Source organism: Ahaetulla prasina, chromosome 3, assembly GCF_028640845.1.
Source record: "Ahaetulla prasina isolate Xishuangbanna chromosome 3, ASM2864084v1, whole genome shotgun sequence".
Lineage (NCBI taxonomy): Eukaryota > Metazoa > Chordata > Lepidosauria > Squamata > Colubridae > Ahaetulla > Ahaetulla prasina.
In genome coordinates, this window is record NC_080541.1 from 119,357,101 (window position 1) to 119,373,525 (window position 16,425).

The 16,425-nt window shown below is 38.4% G+C and overlaps 1 protein-coding gene across 4 annotated transcripts in view; it reads right to left on the reverse strand.

Moving 5' to 3' along the window:
- KIFAP3 (kinesin associated protein 3) overlaps positions 1-16,425 on the reverse strand; it is a 220,783-nt gene that overhangs the window by 86,901 nt on the left and 117,457 nt on the right. For 2 of the 4 annotated variants that reach the window (XM_058177337.1, XM_058177338.1), the window contains exon 2: positions 4,151-4,282. In XM_058177337.1, coding sequence (XP_058033320.1) covers positions 4,151-4,194 — 44 coding nt within the window. In that variant the 5' untranslated portion in view covers positions 4,195-4,282. Of the gene's footprint in view, positions 1-4,150; positions 4,283-4,833; positions 4,855-5,483; positions 5,642-16,425 lie in introns of those variants that run through there. The other 2 variants (XM_058177336.1, XM_058177339.1) reach the window with 2 other exon arrangements.

The window sequence follows — 16,425 nt, forward strand, 5'->3', positions numbered from 1 at the left end:
GCTGCAGGCTCTTCAAATTGCTAGCCGAATTCGGCTTCAGGTGCGATGAATTAAAAAAGAGAGAAATCTTTGCTCTGATGTCTCCCTCTCAAGCCAGCTGCAATCACTCCCAATCGCTAGCCTAATCTGGCTTCAGGCGTGATAAACTTAATAGGGAAGGAGTCTCCGCTTTAATGCCTCCATCCTCAAGGCAATCGCAAGCAATTCAGATCGCTAGCCAATACGGCTTCAGGCGTGATAAATTCAAAACGAAAATAATTTTATGGTTGGGGTCGCCACATCATGGGGAATTGTATTAAAGGGGTCGCAGCTCTATAAAGGTTGAGAACCACTGCTATACAACAACTGCTTACTTCAAGACACTGTGTACTACACAACCGGGCCGTCTAAAGGAACCTGCATAGGTACAACTCTAAGTGACAGAGGATTCTATCTATATATTCAGGTACAAAAATTCAACAGAACCTCAACAGATAAATAGGCACAGATTAGAAAAGGTGTTTGAGTTTACTGCATTTTTTTCTTTTAACAACCCGTAATTCCTTAATTCAAGGTGGAGTCAGGGTGACTGAATGGAGCTGAGGGTTTACTGGCCAGATGCAATTCCTGACACCAATGTGGAGTCTGCAGCAGGTATTTTCTCTTTGTACCCTGAGAAACATCTCCCATTGCCTAGGACTGAACTCTCAATCTTCTGAATGGGAGGCAAGCATCTTCACCATTAGGTTGCCGTGTTGCTCTATTTGAGTCTACTGCACGCAGACCTCCAAAAAAATGACTGCTCACATCAATTCACTACAATCCTGAAAAATATTTATGTTCCATGTTTTTTAGAGGAAAATCCCGATTCTGACTTAAGGCTGATTCAAGCTGAATGACTTTGGTCTTGTTTTCTGGTATCTGATGTTTGTCTGGCTCAAGGTCTGTGGCTGGCATCTTTAGAGGCAGAATGAAATGCCTGTAGTATATCTCTTGGTAGCTCACAGGCAAGTGAACAGGGACTGGCTTCTTATATCTAAACCTGGGAAGCTGATATTTGATTAATCCATGTGATTGGAGTCCAAGAAGGTGGGTTCCTGACTGGCTGCTTATCTAGATTTCTGATTGGTGTATTTGAAAAAAAACCTCAAAAGAAAACTGGTTACAGTTTGACCCGTCCTTGAGCCAGTACCAAATATCAGAATTAACAGAATAATAGAGTTAGAAGAGACCTTGGAGGTCTTCTAGTCCAACCCTCTGCTCAAACTGGAGAACCTATTCCATTCTAGACAAATGGCTGTCCAATCTCTTCTTAAAAACCTCCAGTGATAGAGCACCTAGAACTTCTGAAGGCAACCTATTCCACTGGTTATTGTCCTCACTGTTAGGAAGTTTCTCCTTAATTCCAGGTTGCTTCTCTCTTTGATTAGTTTCCATCCGTTGTTCCTTGTCCTACCCTCTGGTGCTTTGGAAAATAGGTTGACTCCCTCTTCTTTAAGGCAGCCCCTCAAATATTGGAACACTACTATCAAGTCACCCCTAATCCTTCTTTTCACTAGACTAGACATACCCAATTCCTGCAACTATTCTTCATTTGCTTTAGTCTCTAGCCCCCTAATGATCTTTGTTGCTCTTCTCTACATTCTTTCCACAGTCTTGTTCTGACCCGGCCTTCACAGAAGCAAGAAACAGACTCCCTGCAAAGAAAAACCCCTATTTATTTACACATTGGGAATTAACTGCATTCACCAGCAGAAAGTCCAGGCAAGAAGTTAACTGAAACAACAGTCCTTATCAGCTCATTATGATAAATGTAAGGCTGTGAGCTCCTAGCCGGGAGACTGCAAATTAAGTCAGTTCAAACAGAGAAATAGACAAACCTCAGTTCTGGCAAGGCAGTCTTTGTCGCAGGAAACACACAAGGAGCAAACTTTCCACAAATGCAAATGGTTGTCTGCGACAACCAAACCACTCCCCTTTCCTCCTAATTATTCCCCAGCCAGGAAGGAGCCAGTCAGCATCCATGTTTGTTTTGTTTCCCGAGCCAGCTCATCTCATTCTTCTCCACTGTTCAATGCTCCTATCTGCTCTGTGCATATGCACATCTGAAACAGGCCCCAGCTGTTCCTCCTCCTCACTCATCTCTGACTCCAAAGGCAGCTGCCTCTCTGGCTGGGAAATGCCGAACAACCCTGGCTCTATCTCTGTGTCCCATGCTGAGCATCCATCAGAGCCTTCCCCAGGCTCCAGTACTGGCCCAAGTGTTGTGACCCAGGCCCCAGTAGGCCTGGGTCACAACACTTCATTCTTCAACTTCATTCTCAGCATAGTTCAACTAAATTAAAGCAAATGCCTCCCTACACAAATTCCTCAATCCTATCACCAACCTTAGTCCAATTAGGCAAACTGCCAAAGGCCTTTCTTGGCAAAAGTTCAGAAGACACCGATACAAAATAAATGCAAGAAGATGAAGCTACCAACATTGTTTTCCAGCAAAGCCAAAACATGGTTGCTGGTCTTTTAAGCCTTATGGGAGGGGCCAATAATCTCTTGGCCCTACTCTCGAGTCGTCCTCTTTGCTTGAGCTGCTCTTGACTTCTGGCAGCTCTTCTCATGCATGTATTAGGAACAGGCTCCTCCTGTTCCTCTGCCTCACTACTGTCAGACTTTGGAGGCTCTGGAGTCCGCACCTCACTCCCCGATGGCCCTGGCCCCACCTCAGCCTCCGATGCAGAGCCCCCATCTGGGCCTTCCCCAGTCTCCAGGACTGGCCTACGCTCTTCCTCAGCCTCATCGCTGTCCGACTCCGTTGCCAGCTCCACAAGCTGTTAACGGACCACAACACCAAGTTCTTCCCCAACTTCCTCATCATTCGAGTCTGCCACCAGCTCCACTGGCAGCTGATGGGCCACAACAAGTCTCTACACCATTTTTAAATTGTGGCAACCAAAACTGGATGCAATATTCCAAGTGTGGTCTTTCCAAGATATTATAAAACAGTACTAACACTTCACAAGATCTTGATTTTATCCCTGTGTTAATGCATTTTAGGATTGCATTGGCTTTTTTGGCAGCTGCAGCACACTGCTGGCTTATATTTAAGTGATAGTCCACCAGGGCTCCTAGATCCCTCTCGCAGTTACTGCTATTGAGCCAGGTTCTACCTATTCTATATCTGTACTTGCCTAAGTATAAAACCTTATTGTTCTCACCACCGAATTTCATTTTGTTAAATAGGATCCAGTGTTCAAGACTGTGAAGATTCTTCTGGATCTTCAGCCTGTCTTCTGGGATATTGGCTATTCCTACCAGCTTGGTGCAGTCTGCAAATCTAATGAGTTCCCCTTCTATCATCTCATCTAAATCATTTATAAAAATATTGAACAGTACTGGGTGGGCCTAAGACAGAACCTTGGGATACCCCACTATATATTTCCCTCCATGTAGACATAGTTCTATTAAGGACTACATGCTGAGTGCGTTTTGTCAGCCAGTTATAAATCCATCTGGTGGTGATGTTGACTATCCCACATTTTTCTAACTTACTAACAAGTAGGTTGTGGTCTACTTTGTCAAATGCCTTACTAGCAATTAGAAAAATATAGCAATTAGACTATAAACCACAATTTAGTTAACCATGCTAAACCAAGGCAAAATATGGTATATACACACATGCAAAGGGAAAATAAACACAGACTATGCAAAAAAGACTGGCCATCATAAAAAAAATAAGATTATTTTTCTTTTACTAAAATAAAGCAGCAAACTATTTCTCCTAGGAGAGTGGTGGTTAAATCAAATATACTAAAAGCTCTGTCTTTTTTCATGAGGAGAAATAAATCATCTAGCAAAATAATACATTCATTTTTTTCTTTGATATTATGGATCTTGGTTGCAATTGGAAAAGTACTATATATTTTGGATCTCTTAATAAAATATTTGAGGGCACAGAAAGAACTTTTGATGTATTTTAAATTATTTAAAATAAATATAATGTGATTGACATCTTTTCTTACTAAATGTATAAAAAATATAAAATTAAATTAAGGCTTCAGATTTTATTTTTCTAACTTAATTTTTAAAAAAAGATTTTAAAGACAACATCATTAGCTATCCAAAGTGTTTTATCAAAGGCTTTTGAACAAAGGTTTGCTTGAATATGAAAACTTACATTTTTTGACATTCCTTACGCTCTCCCAACATAGGATCTCCCATCTCCCCAAGAATTGTAGCTTCCACTTCATAATGAACTATAAGTGCTTTTTCTGATGGATGTACATCAATATTTCCTCCTTTTACCTTTCTGTTAAGAAAAAATTAAATAGTGAATTAAAAACCCTACAATTTTTATATCAGCTAAGCACAGAAATAAAAACATTTTTGAGTATTTTTGCAGGTTAAAATACCTCACAAGTTTGAACTGATTAAGATAATCTATATTCTATTTTATAAAGCAGCTGTTACATATGCTTCCTTTATATTACTTTCAGCTTGTGAGCTATGCAAGTTTTTTTTTTAAATGAAACTATATCCCACTAAAAAACAAGAGAGATCATCCCTAACATCAGCAGAGAGAATGGCCATTCCCATGGTAAAATGAACAGGTACGATATATTATTTTCCCATTGTGAGCAATGTAATTTGTACCATTTTACCCTGGAGATATTTTCCCCAGTTTGACTGAAAAGATCACTCTTACCACTAGTAAACAAAAAGCTGCCTCCAAGTTTCTTTCAATCGGAGACTAAAACCACATTCAAAATTTGGACTTGCAGTTCTCAGATCTCATAGATCAGACAGCATCATGAGAAAATAACTAACTTATTGTGCAATTAGATCAGGCCAAAGACTCACCTATCATTCAACAATGACTGTCTGGCAGCTCAATCTAGTTTTTCTGATCATCCATCATTCCCCATCCTATATCTCACTCCCTGACCTCTTCCATTTTTCCCCTTCCCAGCGTTCGTTTTACAGATTCAACCCCTTTTCCTTAAAGCCCAAAGAGGCCGCTGTATCGCTTTATTGGGAACGCACGAACAGCCTTGGAACACCTGCATTACATCATTCGATTCAATGGACTGGGCACCAGCAACTCTGCTTCGGATGAAGCGGTCCGTTACCCACTAAAGCTCATCCCCGAAGCCTGCACAACGCTCTCCGTTGGGTCGAAGCTCCAAGGGGCCTAGCAGAGCTAAAGCCACCGCAGGGGCAATATGCCCGAAAAGGGTATAGGCTGGTGTCGCCCCACACCGGCCCCGCTTTTCCGCTGGGGTCCTTTCCCTTGATATCGCCCAGCTACTGGGCACGAATCCGAACCTGGTGCAGCTCAACACCTTCTGAAAAGCCAGCCAGCCAGCCAGCCTCCTTCCTGGCCGAGGCATCCTTCCCCTCCTGCCATTTTCTCCAGCAGAACAACCGCGCCCCTACTCGGCCTCCTGCTCTTACTCTCGGTTCAATGCATTGCTCGCTCTCCCGCTCCACTTTGGCGGGAAAACCATTACCTTTTGAGGTACCGAGCATCCTCCCCCTGCATAGCGGCGACGGTCAACCGGAAAGAAAGCAGGGAAGGAGAGGGCGACCGCCAGCAAAGCCGAGAGGCAGGGACCGGCTAGGTTGGGTTCCGTTACCAAGGGAGAAAAAGCGACCCGTGTTGCGCAGGCGCAAGCCGCAACACGATGCGCAGACGCAGAGGGTTTCTAGAGAGAAGAACACCTTGCTCGGAAGGCGGTGCGTGAAACGTAGAACGTGTAAAATTGGCTGCTGTCTGTGAAAGTGGAGCGTTCGTAAATGAACTTCAACTTGAAAGCTTTTAGTTTTTGATCGTGGCTAGGCTGAACAAATAGAATTTAGAATAGAATAGAATTTTTTTTATTGGCCAAGTGTGATTGGACACACAAGGAATTTGTCTTGGTGCATATGCTCTCAGTGTACATAAAAGAAAAGATACGTTCATCAAGGTACAACATTTACAACACAATTGATGATCAATATATCAATATAAATCATAAGGATTGCCAGCAACAAGTTATAGTCATACAGTCATAAGTGGAAAGAGATTGGTGATGGGAATAAAGATGCTAAATATTAAAGATACAGTACAGATTTTTGACTTTTCTGCGAGGAAATCTAGCATCCTTTGCGTTTTAAAATTTCTTAATTTAGCCATGCAATATTGACATGTGAACACGTGGTAATTAAAAATAAAACATACTTTAGCAGCAATAGTGAATTTTATTTTCACTAAATTACATGCTTAAATGTGTTATGTCTACACGTCTACACTTAAGTTTTGTCTTAAATTCACTGTTTGACATTTTCCACATCCAAACTCTAAAAGACAGTCGGTTTTAGGTGGAAGAGTATTTCCTGAGATAGACAAATTACCTGCTTATTAACTCATTTATACTATATTGTGAAATGTAAACACAGAGCTTAGAGAAAGAATATATTATAGAAATAATGGAAGGACTATGGGAGACATGATAGCATTGTTACAATATTTGAGGGGCTCCTACAAAGACAAGGGGATCAGACTATTTTCCAAAGCACCAAAAGGCAAGACAAGAGATGATGCAAGCTAACCAAGCAGAGAAGCAACATAGAACTACGGAGAAAATTCCTAACAGTGAGAGCAATCAACCAATGGAATGGCTTGCATTCAGAAATTTATTTATTTATTTATTTAATTTGTCACAACAGTATATATAAGCATAAGCATGAAAGTAACTATATAATATATAAGCATAAGTATGTAATAACTATATTAATTGGATATAATGAAAGGAAGCAATAGGACAGGAACGGTAGGCACGTTTGTGCTCTTATGCACGCCCCTTACATACCTCTTAGGAGTGGGGTGAGGTCAATAGTAGACAGTTTTTGGTTAAAGCTTTAGGGATTTTGAGAAGAGATCACAGAGTCAGGTACTGTGTTCCAAGCATTAACAACTCTGTTACAGAAGTCATATTTTCTGCAATCAAGATTGAAGCGGTTAACATTAAGTTTAAATCTATTGTTCGCTCTTGTATTGTTGTGATTGAAGCTGAAGTAATCTTCAACAGGAAGGACATTGCGGGACTTCCGGTTTGGCGCCATAGGTGATGGCGGTGATCTTTACGATCGCCAACCTCTGGATTATGTGGAATCGCTAGGACAGCTTAAATCTGCCGTCCAGCGGTTCGAAAAAAACCCTCTTCGGGAGAAGAAGAGGAGGTGAGCTGCAGGGTAGAGGTAGAACTTCCCTAAAACCCCTGAGAAAAAAGGGGTTTGAAGGGTTAAGTTCCCTCCCGCAACCCGAAGTGCTCCAGATCCGAGGATTTTTCTGCTTTGGCGGATTCAATCACCACAACCAAACGACAAGATCTATTTTGGTCAATAAAGGATTATACCGGACAGAATGAAAGTGGGAGAACTTTATGCAAGTAGCTAAGCCAATTCCCCGTTATTGTATCAAGCTTGAAAATAGCAAGAAAATGGTGGCGAGTTGTTAACAAGCTAATGAGTGGAAAGCGAAAGTGACAGAACTTTTACTGCTTGCCGTCTGCCGCTGGTAAATTGCATGCTGTTTGCTACTTTTACTCCTTGCTGCCTGCTGATAGAATCTATGGGAGATTTTTAAATATTATTTTAAAAGACTGTGTTTTTAGGAGGTTAAGAAGATTTAAAGTGAATATTAAGTTGGAAAATAAATAAATAAACAATTTTATAGAAGATGGCAGCCAAACAATTAAAGTCTACTGTAACAAAGAGATCTGGAATTTCTTCAGCTGGCGCCTCTCCAGCTCATACAGCAGATACTAAAACATTGAATTTGGAGGCGTTACAGGAGAACTTGAAGGATTTTATACAAGAAAAAGTTAAAGTAATAACTGATGAGATGTCTGAAATGAAAGAGCAGATATTGGAAATTAAATAAATTAAATAAAGAAATTAAATTAAATTAAATTAAATTAAATAAAGAAGTTAAAGAAGGATTTGTAATTGCAGTACAAAGTTTGGCAACAAATGTGATTTTATTAGAAGAGGAAGATGAAGAAATGAAGCAATTTAATTCAAAATTAGAAAATAAAATGGATGAATTTCAAAGTAAAATGAAAAAAACAGATGATGAAATAGTTCTGATACAATATAAGAATATGGAATTTGCTTTAAGAATCCGTGGCTTAAAGAAGAATAAACAAGAGAACTTAAGGGAATTTTTTTCTGAAGCATTTGCTGAGATATTAGCAGCCCGTCCAGTAGATGTGACTTATCAAATGGACAAAATATATCGTGTGAATTCTTGGATAGCAAGGCAAAAAAAGTTGCCAAGGGATGTTGTTATTTATTTTACAAATAGAACAGTGAGAAATCAGATTCTGCAAGCTTCATATAAGGGGGAGAAGATTCAGGTTGCTGGTCAAGATATCTTAATATTAAAGGAAATTCCACCAAAAATGTTAAGGGCTAGGAAAGAATTTGCCTTCCTGGTGAATAAACTTAAAAAACGCTAGATCGAATATAGATGGGATATTCCAACTGGTATAATAGTATATTATGCAGGAAAAGCACATCGTCTCAATACAGTTGGAAAAGCAAGAGAATTTTATGTTGAGGCATTAAAAGCTGGAAGTCTTCCCCCATTGGAAGCTAGAAGAAGTGAGGGTGAAGTGAAGGAAAGAGAAGTGAAGCAGGTACAAGAACAGATTGTGATGGAAGAAGATTTAATACAAGTATTGGAAATACTTATGACGGGTTCAGATCCAAAGGAACAAAGACTGACAAGAACTGCTGCTAAATGCAAGGAACAAAATGTAAAGGCACAACAACAATTGGCAACTACTACAACGGAAATAGTGGGAGAAGCAAGGCCTAAAGCAAAATGTGATCTGCAGCTGGTGTTCCAAAAGTTTCCTTTGGCCGATAATGGCAATTAAACTATTATCTTGGAATGTTAATGGTTTGAATTCACCACAGAAGAGAAGGAAAGTATTTCATTATTTGAAACAATTTAAAAACGACATTATCTGTTTACAAGAAACACATATTAGATCTTTAGACCAGAAATATTTGATAAACTCAAAACTGGGAGTACATTTTGTTGCCTCTGCTGTGGAAAAAAAGAATGGTTTAGTTATATATATAAAGAAGGATATATCAGCAAAATTAATTGAGGTGGATAAGCAAGGAAGATATATTGCTATTGAACTTTTGTTGGAGGGAAAGAAGACATTATTAATAGGAGTTTATGCTCCGAATCAACAACAAAAAATTTTTTTCAAGTTTTTACATAAAAGAATAGTATTTTGGGATTATAAATCATATATATTAATGGGTGAATCAAATAATTCATAATGATCAATCAGGATTTATTAAGGGTAGGCAGATGAGATATAATGTGAGGCAAATTGTAAATTTACCTGAATATTTGGAACAAAACAACCAAGTCTCAGCGGCACTCTTCTTTCTGGATGCTGAAAAAGCTTTTGACAGATTGGATTGGCAGTTTTTGTTTAAAGTAATAGAAAAAATGCAATTTGGGGATAATTTTATCCATGCAATTAAAGCAATATATCAGAAGCAAACAGCACAAATAATAGTAAATGGTGGGTTAACAGAAACTTTTAAAATTGGGAAAGGACGAGACAGGGATGCCCCTTGTCTCCATTACTTTTTATTTCAACTTTAGAAATTCTTTTGAATAAAATACGTGGTTCTGATCGAATAAAGGGAATTAGAATTAAGCATCAAAATTATAGATTAAGAGCCTTTTTAGATGACTTGGTTGTTACTGTATCTCAACCAATATACTCAGCTACTGGTTTAAAAGAAATAATTGGTCAGTATGGTAAAGTATCTGGATTTAAGGTGAATCAGCAAAAGACAAAGATGATAACTAAAAATATGAATATACAACAAAAAGAAGAGTTAGAAAGATCTACGGGTTTTGAAATTGTTAAAAAGGTTAAATATTTAGGTATATATATTACAGCTTCAAATGTGAAATTATACAAAAATAATTATGAGGTATTGTGGCAGAAGGTATGGAAAGAAATGGAGAATTGGAAGAAGTTACAACTATCCTTGCTGGGAAGAATAGCGGCTATAAAAATGAATGTTTTGCCCAGGTTTCTATTTTTGTTTCAAATGATACCGGTATTTAAGAACGATATCAAATTACAGGAATGGCAAAAGGGGGTTAATAATTTTGTATGGATTGGCAAAAAACCAAGAATAAAATTAAAAATAATGCAGGACACAAGGGAAAGGGGGGTCTTAAAATGCCTAATTTAAAATCGTATTATGAAGCAGTTGTCTTATCATTAATTACTGATTGGATTAATTTAACTGAGGAAAGAGTTGTGAATATAGAAGGTTATGGTTTGTTATATGGGTGGCATGCCTATTTATTATATGAAAAGAAAGATGATAAGATATTTAAAAATAATATGATTAGAAATGCATTATTAAGGGTGCAGAGGAAATATCAGTATAAATTAGATGGAAAGATACAATATGGGCAATCCCGAGACATATGATAGAAAATATAAATATATATCAAAAGATGGAGGTAGTTACTTATAAAGAACTCCTTTGTATGGAAAAGGGGGAAATACAATTAAAATTCAGAGAAAAGATAGGAGAAGAAGGAAAAAATTATATCTGGTTTCAATATGGACAATTACAAGCAAGATGGAAATTAGATCAAAAAATAGGTATTAGGCAAACTGAGGATAATTTGTTAAAACAAATGAGAGATCAAGGTCAACAGCATATTAAGAGGTTGTATAATGTATTAGTAGAAATAGACTCAGAGACTGAATTCATTAAGGATTGTATGATTAAATGGGCACAAAATTTTCAGCAACCAATAATGTTGGAAACTTGGGAAAGAATTTGGGTGAGGAATGTTAAATTTACACAAGCGCAAAATATGAGAGAAAATTTTTATAAGATGTTTTATAGATGGCATTTAGACCCCAAAAAGTTGTCATGTATGTATCAGCTAAATGTTGGAGATGTGATTGTGAAGATGCCACTTATTACCATATATGGTGGACTTGTAAAAAAGTTAAAGCATTTTGGATTAAAGTATGGTGGGTTATGCAGAACATTCTGAAAAAGAAGATTAAGTTTACTCCGCAGTTCTTTCTACTAGGAATAATTGTGGATTGTTCAGCTATAGAGACTAAATTGATTTTGAACTTAATAACAGCCGCAAGACTTTTGATTGCTCAATATTGGAAGAAAGAAGAATTACCTACAATTGAAGAATGGACACTTAAAGTATCAAATCTGGCAGAAATGGCAAAAATCTCTGCTTATTTGAAAGACTATACACAAGAAAAATATATTTTAGAATGGAAAATATGGATTGATTATATTCAAAATAAGTATCAGATAAAAAAAATATCGAATAGCATATGAATATAAATTTAGGAAATATTTTGTATTAGATATATCTTTGAAGGAGAGGGGAATTGAGAGTGTGATTATGTGTGGAGTGACTAGAGATTATAATTTAAGATTTATTTTGGATTATGATTGTTAGTTTTGATACCCTGCATTTTGTTCTGGGAAGTCAGGGGGGGTAAGGGGGGGGAACTGGGGGGGGAATGAGGGTAGAGGATGGAGTGATGGTTAATGTACAGGGATTATTGAAGATGTATAAATATAATTAATGTAGGGTCGGGTCTTCCCAGCTACCATTTTAGAATGGTGGGGAGGGAGAAAGGAGGAGAGAGTAGGAGGTAGGAAAGAGGAGAAGAGGGAGAAGAGGAAGGAAGAGGGGTAGAAGAGGGAGAAGGAAGGTGTAGGGTGGAGGGAGGAGAGGATGTAGATAAGAGAAGGAGAGGAAGGTCTGGAAAGTAGAAGAAGGTAGAAGAGGTAAGAGCGTTAAAAGGAGGGGGTGGTGACTGGGCAAGCCCGACTAATTGTATATGACTGTACACTGGATGAGTTGTTGGATATGAATGTAAAAATAAAACTTTTTTATAAAACAAAACAAAACAGGAAGGACATTGTAATAGATGATTCTATGAGTTAAACTCAGGTCATGTCGAAGGCGACGGAGTTCTAAATTTTCTAAACCCAGGATTTCAAGTCTGGTGGCATAAGGTATTTTGTTGTATTCAGAGGAGTGGAGAACTCTTCTTGTAAAATATTTTTATATTTTATATATATATATACATATAATATATATATATATATTATATTATATTATATTATATTATATTATATTATATTATATTATATTATATTATATTATATTATATAATATCTTGTAAAATATTGTAAAATTGGGGAACTCCATCACTGGAGGCTTTCAAAAAGAGACAACAACCATTTGTCTGAAATTGTATAGCCGTGATGGCGAATCTATGACACACATGCCAGACGTGGCACGCAGAACCCTCTCTGATGGCACGTGCGCCATCACCCCAGGTCAGATCTCCGTGGCGTTTCTTTCATGAGCTTCTGTTTCCCTGCAAATGACGAAACAGAAGCTCATGAAAGAAAAAGCTCTTACCTCTTGCCACACTGCCAGTGTTGGGATGCCCCACCTCCCACCGGTCAGCTGGTCTTTGGGTCTCTGCTGCGTATGCGCACATGTCCACGCATGCACGCATTCAAATGTGCGCACCCCTTTCAGTTTGGGCATGCGTGTGTGCAGTTTGGGGACTCAGTGTCTAAAAGGTTTGCCATCACTGTTGTATAGAATCTCCTCCTTGAACAGTGGTAGGTTGGACTAAAAATCCTCCAAAGTCCCTTCCAATTCTATTATTCTATGTTCTATGTTCTCTGCCCCACAAGTACACCATTTAATTGTTGCTTCAGAATGGGGGCATTAATAGGCCATTTATGAAGTGATCAAGTGATCAAGCTCTCCACAATAAAAACATTGGCCTTGTGTGCATCGTAAGTGGATATTGGAGTTCTGCTAGCTTCTATCTCCATGGATTCAACAATAATGTCTTAGATGTGCAAGACAAAAATAAATGGAATGAAAGGGAATAATGCCATGTTCCTTTCATGCTCATATTATGTAGTAATTCCTTTAGTCTTTCATCATTACCAAAACAGGCCTGGATTAATGCTGATAAGGCATCTGAAGTGTCTAGATTAGTGAATTTCTATATTTCTTCTGATAGTCTCTCTCTCAACTGGTCAATTAAATCTCTTCATTCCAGCCCAAATCCTGAGATAATATGGAAATTCAGCCTCATACTGATTGGTAGATAGAAAACATTTGACTACAGGCAAAAGTGGTATAAAACAGAATTCTGAAGGAGAAGGGAAAAAAATCACTGGATTTTATTTATTTATTTATTTATTTGTCAAACACAACGGTATATATAAGTATAAGCATGAAATAACCATACGAATTGGATACAGTCAAAGGGAACATTAGGACAGGAACGGTAGGCACGCTGGTGCTCTTATGCACGCCCCTTACAGACCTCTTAGGAATGGGGTGAGGTCAATAGTAGATAGTCTTTGGTTAAAACTTTGGGGATTTTGGGAAGAGACCACAGAGTCAGGTAGTGCGTTCCAGGCATTAACAGCTCTGTTACTGAAGTCATATTTTCTACAATCAAGATTGGAGTGGTTCACATTAAGTTTAAATCTATTGTGTGCTTGTGTATTGTTGCGATTGAAGTTGAAGTAGTCTTCGACAGGAAGGACATTGTAGCAGATGATTTTATGAGATACTCAGGTCATGCCGAAGGTGACGGAGTTCTAAATTTTCTAAACCCAGGATTTTAAGTCTGGTGGCATAAGGTATTTTGTTGTGATCAGAGGAGTGGAGAACTCTTCTTGTGAAATATTTCTGGATATGCTCAATTGTATTAATGTCCGAAATGAGGTGTGGGTTCCAGACAGGTGAGCTGTATTCAAGAATTGGTCTAGCAAATGTTTTGTATGCTCTGGTTAGTAGTGTAGTCTTTCTGGAAAAGAAGCTACGCAAGATTAAGTTTACAACTCTTAAAGCCTTTTTGGCGATGTAGTTGCAGTGGGCTTTGGGACTTAGATCGTTTGATATGAAAACTCCAAGGTCTTTGGCGGGGTGAGGGTCATCTACAAGGTAATGTCCATCAAGCTTATATTTAGTGTTCTGATTCTTTTTTCCAATGTGTAAGACAGAGCATTTGCTGGTTGAGATTTGGAGTTGCCAAATTTTTGACCATTCTGACACAAAGTCAAGGTCTTTTTGAAGGGTAACCGCATTGTTGGTAGTGTTAAATAGTTTAACATCATCGGCAAGAGAACACAATTACTTATAATATGGTCACAGAGTCGTTGATGTATAATATGAAGAGTGTTGGTCCTAGAATGCTGCTTTGGGGGACACCGCTATTGACAGGAGCGGGATTTGATAGGGCATTGCCTATCTTGACCACTTGTTGTCTGTTTGACAGAATGCTGTTATCCAATTATGGAGGGATCCAGAGATGCCCTAGGATTTTAGTTTTAGAAGAAGTTTGTCATGTACCACTGAGTCAAAAGCTTTACAGAAGTCTATGTAAATTGCATCTATTGCTTTGCCCTGATCAAGATTTGTAGTCCATAAGTTTTTGCAGTGAAGAAGTTGTAAATTACAGGATAATTTTTTTCTGAAACCAAATTGTTTATTAGAGAGTAGTTGTTTGTTTCAAGGTGGAGGGTGATGGATTGGTTGATGATTGATTCCATTACTTTGCAGGTGACGCAGCATAAAGAAATTGGTCTGTAATTTTCAACTAGGCTGGGGTCTTCTTTTTTGAAAACAGGGATGACCGTGGCTAGTGACCATAGTTTTGGAAGGGAGCTGGTCCTGAAAGATTTTTCAAAGATTATGCTTAGGAGTTTTGCTATAACAGTGGAAAGCTTTTTTAAAAAGTATGCACATAGACCGTCAGGTCCAATAGATAGAGATGGTTTCAGTCTGCGAAGGGCCTTTTCAACATTTTCTTCTGTGAAATCTATTTGTGTTAGATCGTCGTAATCATTGTTGGTACGACTGGGGAATTTTGGGTATGAGCCATTACTATTAACAAAGACTGAGCCGAAGAATGTGTTAAAGAGGTTTGCTTTAACTGTTTCATCATTACATTCTTTACCATTAGATCCTTTTAGGGGTGGGATGGATCTCGAGTTTTTAAGTTTGTTGTTTACAAAATTATAGAAAGCGCGATTGGATTTTGTGCGCAGAAGGTTTTCTTCTTGTTTGATGTAGTAATTGATGCATTCAGTCTTTATTTGGTTGCATATATTTTTGTAGCGGTTTTTAAAGTTGGCTACATAGCCAGTTTTGTTTTTTCACCAGAGGGATTTTTTTTTTGATTGGAGCTTTTTTATTGAAATGGGTAATTTGTTTTTCCTGATTTTGGTGGTGGTTTGTGGTACATATAGTTTAATGACTCTATTGACGTCAAGTAGGAAAACTCTAGTGGTCTTCAGCAGTGATACAGTTAGAAAATAGAATTTGCCAGTCAAGAGATGAGAGGTCGGTGTCGCTAAGATCATAGATGGCTTTTTTGAAATTGTAGTTTGGTATACCCTTATGATGGAGATTATTGTAAGGGCTTTTATTGAGACAAAAGTCTATCATGCTGTGGTCACTGTTGGAAAAGGGTTCTTTTATTTGTAGTCCATAAATTGAGTTTGCGTTGTTGCAGAAGATGAGGTCAAGGCAGTTATTGAGTCTTGTATTTTTATTTACTAGTTGATCAAGACCCAGGTTTGTAACAGCATTGTATAGGGTAGTATGGATGGGTTAAGTTGTACATTCATTTGTTATCCAATTAATAAGAGATAGGTTGAGATCACCCAAGAAGACGAGAGGATAAGGGCAAGAGGCAGCCCATATTAGTAGTGTGGTTAACATGTTCGCATGTGCGATGTCGTAGTCGGGGGCTCTGTAGCATAGCAAGAAGCGAAGTGTGATGTTAAGGGACAGTTCACAGACAATAGTTTCTGGAAGAACGAGTTTATGTGCTACTTGAATATTTTTTAGATTCAGTGACTTTTTGTAAAAGATAGCCACTCCACCTCCTCCGCGGGTTTCGCGATCAGACCGGAACACATGATATTCTCTGTCTGAAATGATGGAGTCTGGGAGGGATGAGTTATTATTAATATTAAATTCTGCTTGTTGAATAACAAACATAATTTGAGAAAACTGAGGTTTCAAAGTTATGGACGCTTCAATTCCCCCATTGTTCACCCTTATGACCACTGCAGGAATGCAGCAGCACTCTCACTATGTATCTCCCCCATCTCACTGGGTCCCTGTTAATCAGGCAAGGAGCCTAAAGAAGATACCTGTGAAGGGGGCAGTTATGGCTTGTAGGTCTTGGCCAATTGTTTATCCAGCCACTCCCTTCTGCCCCTTAGGATTCCCCAGGGTGAGGCCTGCTTGTAAGCTGGCCTTTCAGCCAAGCAAGGGAGTCTAAAGAAGATACAGGCAAAGGGAGGAAAATT